The sequence below is a fragment of the Condylura cristata genome, unplaced genomic scaffold (genome assembly GCF_000260355.1).
Source record: "Condylura cristata isolate star-nosed mole 26May11 unplaced genomic scaffold, ConCri1.0 scaffold00010, whole genome shotgun sequence".
NCBI lineage: Eukaryota > Metazoa > Chordata > Mammalia > Eulipotyphla > Talpidae > Condylura > Condylura cristata.
In genome coordinates, this window is record NW_004567111.1 from 43656542 (window position 1) to 43663574 (window position 7033).

The following is a 7033-nucleotide window of genomic DNA, read 5'->3' on the forward strand; positions in this document are numbered from 1 at the left end:
AAAAAATGAGGCTTGAGTTGAAACAGTGCCAGGCAGATCACCACCCCCTGAGTTAAATGACGTGAGTGAATTAATCATTAAAGAGAGGGAGGCAGTCAGGTGTTGCCTGGTTCAGTTCTCCTGGCTGTTGACCAGCTATAGATGTTCCTTATTATCCTAAGGTATTTTATAGATCAGCCAAGAGCCATGCTTGTCAGTCTTATTACACCTCATCTTTAAAATCAGGAGTCATAGCACACTTTTTGGTGTGTCTCTAGCCATTTCCTGAGAAGGGAAGAACAACCAGGGTTTTATCTTGAGTTGTAGGCTTGCTAGCTGAAACAAAAGGTTCATTTGTAAATCGAAAGTAGCAGTTTCCTTAATATCAAGGCATTTACATTTGATTTTGTGGTAGTCTTTGTACAAGTTCAGGTGCTCCACTGGTTTCACTTGTAATTAGAATTTTGCTAGTAAATTCACTGGTGGTTAAAATTTGTGTTCCGTGCCTCAGAGTGAGACATCTCCTACTTAGTCTTAACATCATGCAGAAGATTTGTGCCATCTGTGCAGTGGGCTTTTTGAGCAGTACAATTCTGATTCATTATTGCTTTGTCATGTGATAGAAAATATGCTTCTCTTTACTAGGTCATGTATTGAAAGATATATTAAAGTATTTCCCAAAGTTTAATATCTTTAGTAATACAGTGTCTCAATACCATATAAAATATAAGAGATAAAATAAATTTGATTTAGAGTTCAAACAATACAAATAATATGGGCAATATGTTTAAAGTTTTAAGTGATTTATTATCAGCCTTTTTACTCTGCCTGTTACCGAACACTAAAGTGTTTCCTTTAAATTTTTTTATAGCTGAGGCAGATATACATCACAGCAGTTATACTAAAGAGGGGACAGATAACACAAACTCTTCGATGCCTTTGGTATAATAGAGTTAAAACACTTAGTATATTAAAATAGTTGTTCTGATTTTAAATGATTGGTAATAGTGATACCAATCTTGTGTCAAAAGATTAACTGCTGTAAGATAAAAACTGCTATATTTTTAGTAAACTTTTTCTTCCCTATATTTAAAACTAAAATGGAAAGCACATACTTAGGGATAGCAAAGAGATAATTCACAATTGATTTTAATTTTAATTTCACTGTAATTGGTGAATTAAGAACAACCACCTGTGCTATTTAATGAAACTATTAGCACAAACAGGCTAAAAGCTGAGGAAAATGAAAACAGACTTTTGCACAGTTTGCAGGACCCAGTGCAGAGGGAAAAAGGGGACTAAGGAAAATTCATGACCTTTCCTCACAGCTGCTTCCAGCAGTGGAGGACATTTTACCCAAGAGTTAGCATTTAGTAGCTTCAAGCTGCAGACAGCCATTTTTGGGGTAAGTCCTGTTTATTATATGCAATACAAAATGCTTCTGCAGTGCTAAGGTTAAGGTTTTTGTTGTGCAGGTATTTGAAGTTAGCACAGATTATTTTTTCCTTTTTCCTCCCACCTCGTCTCCCCAATAACCCTATATATTATTTAATGCATCTTGGCCTATTTTGACATAGGGAAATCTCTTGCCTTTTAGTGATTTTTTTTTTTAATATTTATTTATTTATTCATACAGAACTGGGGTACAGGCCAGAGGCTCAGGGGCGGTGAGAGGCTTCACCAGAGACAGAGTGGGGAGCAGAACAGGCAGATCGACGAAGTACACTGCTGAGGGGAGCAGCGGGCGGGTCAGGAGAGGTCTGGCTCGCCATGTGGTCTCCTCCGGGGCAGGCGGCAGGCGGGAATCGAACTCATACGGAAGTGGCTTCAGATTCTCAGTGCTGTGCTTTAACCCGCTGCGCCACCAGGGAGGGCCTTTAGTGATTTTTTTTTAAAGATTTATTTATTCATACAGAACTGGGGTACAGGCCAGAGATGTGGAGGGTGAGAGGGTTCACCAGAGACAGAGTGGGGAGCAGAACAGGCAGATCGACGAAGTACACTGCTGAGGGGAGCAGCGGGCGGGTCAGGAGAGGTCTGCCGCGCCATGTGGTCACCTCCGGGGCCGGGGCAGGTGGGAATCGAACTCATGCGGAAGTGGCTTAAGCTTCTCAGTGCTGTGCTTTAACCCGCTGCGCCACCAGGGAGGGCCTTTTAGTGATTTTTTAAAAAATTGTATTTCAATAGATAATTTGGAGAATTTTTGTAGCAAATTATTTGAACCCAAAGGTTTTTTTCTTTCTTAAAAACTATAATGGGGGCCCTCCCTGGTGGCGCAGTGGGTTAGAGCACAGCACTAAGAAGCTTAAGCCACTTCGGCATGAGTTCAATTCCCACCCACCCTGGAGGATCTACATGGTGCTGCAGACCTCTGCTGAATCGCCCACTGCTCCTCTCAGGAGTGTTCATCAGTTGGTCTGTTCTGCTCCCCACTGTCTCTGTGAATCCTTTCACTGCCCCTGCACCTCTGGCTTGTACCCCCAGTTCTGTAATGCATAAATAAATAAATCTTAAAAAAAAAACTATAATGGGCTATAGAATGGTATACTTTTTATTTTATATACACAGGCTGAATTTGACTTTATTTTATATATATAGGCTGAGTTAGCTGACCTGCATGGCTAAGCATTTGGCATTGCATTGGCAGTTTTTTTGGCATATAATATATTTTGATTTGGGCTGGGGAAAAGGAAAAATAAATGATCTGATAAAGTCTCAATATATTGACCTGAAGATTTGGTTCACTGGAATTGGAATTCTTGAATTAATGGAGTATAAAATCTAGACATGATGATCTTTTCTTTTAAAATAATATAAACCTGGGACCTCCCTGCTGGGACAAGGGTTAAGTCTTAGTGCTACCAGGCTATCCCCAGCCAAGGAGCTGACCCACCTCTAGCCCAGCAGACCTCTCCTGACTGGCCCACTTCTCCCCTCAGCAGTATATTTCAGTAGATCTTCCTGTTCTGTTCCCCACCCTGTCTCTGGTGAATCTTCTCACCCCCTGCACCTCTGCTTACATTCCAGTTCTTATAAGTATAAATAAATAAAAATAAACCCTAAAAAAAGAGTAAGACAATTAGAAACCCAATCTTTTTAAAATGTAGACAGTAACTTTAAAAAAGTATAGAGAAAATAATTACTTGATTAGTTGGTTAAATGAATTTATACCAAATAGTGACCTGGTAGCACGTCAGATATTGAGGCAAAACTATCTTTAAGCATCTCACCCTTATGTTCAAAAAGCCAGTGAAGTTTTCTGTTGTTTGCATTTACTGTATTAAAATAATTTATCTGTTCATGATAGAGCTTTAAAATTTGTAATAATTATCAATCTTTTTTTCTACATTTTTCAGAAATGGACACCATATGTTATTATGTGTGGTGATTCTAATTGTAGGGTTTCTTAGGCTTTACAGGGATGGGTAGTCCTGTTAGAATCTTTGGGTGAGGATGTGTGTTCTTTGAAAAGGTTCCTCTTCCCTAACCACTCCATTGTAAGGAAGACAAATTTGCATTTTAGTCAGAACCACAAAGAATATTCCAATTTTTGGAAGTAATTATACTCTCTAACCCCCTAAAATTAAAAAAAATCCCGTTGTGAATTTTAAATAGCCCATGAGGGAAAGAAAAAAATTAATTTAAATTAAACATGACAGTATAATCAGACCAGAAATTTTATCATTACGTGGAAGTATGTGTGTTTATTGCCAGGAATGAGAAGTATTTGTCTCTAGAGTATATTGAAAATGCCTTAAGCAGAGGAGTTTATTCATGTGCTGCAATGAATAAATCACTGGGGCACTTCTCAGTTAGATAAGCAAGCTCAAAGTTTTGAAGAAGCTGACAGATAACAAGTAGTGGTTCTGTCCTTCTATAGGGCATACTGCTGTCTTTTGAGATTCCAGGCTATGTCTGTGATTGTCACCTGTGATTTTTTTCAGTACCTATTGTGAAGCAGACTTGGGAAAGCCAAGCGAGTTTCATTGAATACTACAGTGATCATGCAGAAAGTTCGATTCCTACAGTGGATTTAGGAATTCCTAATACAGAGAGAGGTGGGTCCTGATTTCTTATTACTTCTCTTGTCCAGAATGTCCATTCTATAAATGTAGTAAATTAAAGTAGGATAAAAGTGAAATCTTTTATAAATACCCTAATTTTTGCCTCATGTAAATTTTTCTCTCCTTCCCTCCCAACAGTGATATCCATGGATACATGTTAATTCTTTCAGTTTAAGAGCTGCTTTATAGTACCAACAAAGGTTGGCAGTTTTTAGTAGGTCTTGATGGCAGTGGAGTGCATGACAGTTTAGAGTTTAACAATAGATTAAAAAAAAAAAAGTCTTATAATTCATCATGGCCATGAGGCTAAATTTTCTCACACAAAACTTACCATTTAACTTTAGCAATTTTACCAACCGGGATTATTGTTTGATGGCTGAACTCCAGCCACTGCCAGGCACTGAGGATATAGGAAAGAATCTGAACATTTCCTGTCCCCACAGGGTTTTATAGTTCCCTCTGAGTTACACTTACCCATATTTGACACTGGGTGTGCAATATGGACGCTATGATAAATACACTTTTAGATCTCAGTATTCATATTTAAGTTAGTAAGTTGTTAGAAGTGTACTTGCTTTTCTTTTCAGATTGCAGGCTTTCTAATAAAAACAATTGTTATTTAAAAAATGAAATTTGGCCACCTCACCTTCAGATGCCCTTTGTTGATTTAATTTTTATCTAGTGTTGCAACCATATTTTTCATTTAGTTTTCTGGTTCTCTAAGCTCTTTTGTGAATTGAAAAAGTAATAGTAGTAAGCTGATTACCTTGTTTTAGAGGGTAATTTTTTTTTTATGGTAGTCTCACAGTGCCTTTTGTTTGATAAGGTACAACATAGTATTGGACATGCCATTTTTATAGTTATCAGTTAAGTATATACTGAGTTTCTGTTATTGTTTTTTAAAAAATTGATTTTAGATTGAATATTTGTTAGTAGCTCTTGCCTTTTGGACTTAAGTTGAGGTTGGCTAATAATCATTTATTCATGCCATCTTTAATTTTTTCATCACAGTTTTAGTCTGACCTTATTTTTATTTATATTTTTTCTACTTTATTAAACAAGAGATTGAGATTATTTTCAAAAATATATACCATAATACAAACACAAAATGAAGTCAAGAATAAAGAAAAGTCTTATTGACTGGCTTACCAGTGATTTGGTAATATTTAATTAGTTAATGTTATTGTCACCAAATGCTTTGTTAAAATGAGAGGAATCTTCCTATTTTTTCACTGAATTTACTTACATTTTTTTTTTTATTAAAAAGTTTATTTTGGGCCCTCCCTGGTGGCGCAGCGGGTTAAAGCACAGCACTGAGAATCTAAAGCCACTTCTGCATGAGTTCAATTCCCGCCTGTCCCGGAGGTGACCACATGGCGTGGCAGACCTCTCCTGACCCGCCCGCTGCTCCCCTCAGCAGTGTACTTCCTCAATCTGCCTGGTCTGTTCCCCACTCTGTCTCTGGTGAAGCCTCTTGCTGCCCCTGAGCCTCTGGCCTGTACCCCAGTTCTGTATGCACAAATAAATAAATCTTTAAAAAAAAAAGTTTATTTTTACATAATTTTGCACATTTTTTTTTTCATCTCAATTGTAATCCCCACAGGTTTCCCATCACCAAATCACCCCTGTGCCACCACCATAGTCCCGTGCATTTCCCTCCCTTCCCCCCCCGGCCCCGTTTTTGATCTCATTCCCCACTCCACCCCCACAGAATGTCTCTGGTCTATGGTTGTTCATTATTTTTGTTATTTTCTCGCCTGGTCCATTATACTCCTGCTATGAGTGAAACCATCCGGTATTTTTCTTTCTCTTTCTGGCTTATCTCACTAAGCATGATCTTTTCCAGCTCCATCCAAGTTGCTGCAAAAGACATGTGTTTCTCTTTTTTGGTTGTTGAGTAATATTCCATTGTATATATGTACCACATCTTTCTAATCCAGTCATCTACTTTTGGGCATTTGGGCTGCTTCCATGTTTTTCCAATTGTAAATAAAGCAGCAATAAACAAGGGGGTACAAGTATCTTTTTCAATCAGTGTTTTTGTGTCTTTTGGGTAGATACCTAGGAGTGGGATTGCTGGGTCATAGGGAAGCTCCATGTTTAGCAGTTTGAGGAACCTCCAAACAGTTTTCCATAGTGGTTGTACTAGTTTGCATTCCCACCAGCAATGCAGGAGAGTTCCTTTTTCTTCACATCCTCGCCAACATTTGTTGTTGCTAGTTGTTTGAAGATGTGCCATTCTCACTGGGGTGAGGTGGTATCTCATTGTGGTTTTAATTTGCATCTCCCTTATTACCAGTGATGTTGAACATTTTTTCATATGCCTGTTGGCCATCTGCATTTCCTCTTTGGAGAAGTGTCTTTTTAGCTCTACTGCCCATTTTTTGATGGGGTTGTTTACTTCATTTTTGTTGAGTTTCATCAGTTCTCCGTATATTTTTGTGATCAGTCCTTTATCGGAATTTACTTACATTTTATTTGTATCCTGCTCCTAGCATTTTCCACTAAAGCACAGTCATTTATCTATTGGCTTCTGAAGGAATATAACTCTGTTGTATTCAGTACTTTAGTGCATGTCTTAGACCCTGCCACAATATCTAGCATATTACAAACTTAGTCACAAATATTTATAAAATAAATGAAAATATAATCTACTTTCACACCATCGCTTGCATTTGGAATTCTAAAAGCTTCTTCAGAATAAGTATATCTAAAAAAACAGACCAGGTTTATATAATTTCTCTGAGGCATACAGCTATCTTGTTTGTCTGGAGTGAAGCTACTCCTACCTCTGCCTCAAATTAGCCATCCAACCTTGTGTAATTCCTCCTATCTCTAGGTCTCCATTTCTTCATGGATGATATGAATGACTTAAGTTCCTACTGGTGTACTATGCTTAAGAAATTAGGAAAGGCTACTTAAAAAAAATGTGAAATTGGCCCTCCCTGGTGGCGCAGCGGGTTAAAGCACAGCACTGAGAATCTAAAGCT

The 7033-nt window shown here is 38.0% G+C and overlaps 1 protein-coding gene across 1 annotated transcript in view; it reads left to right on the forward strand.

Moving 5' to 3' along the window:
- The window catches only part of B3GLCT (beta 3-glucosyltransferase), a 103782-nt gene that overhangs the window by 71536 nt on the left and 25213 nt on the right, over nucleotides 1-7033 (forward strand). Inside the window, exon 11 of the mRNA XM_012723141.1 lies at nucleotides 3924-4037. Within this exon, the coding sequence (XP_012578595.1) occupies nucleotides 3924-4037 (114 nt within the window). The remainder of the gene's footprint in view (nucleotides 1-3923; nucleotides 4038-7033) is intronic.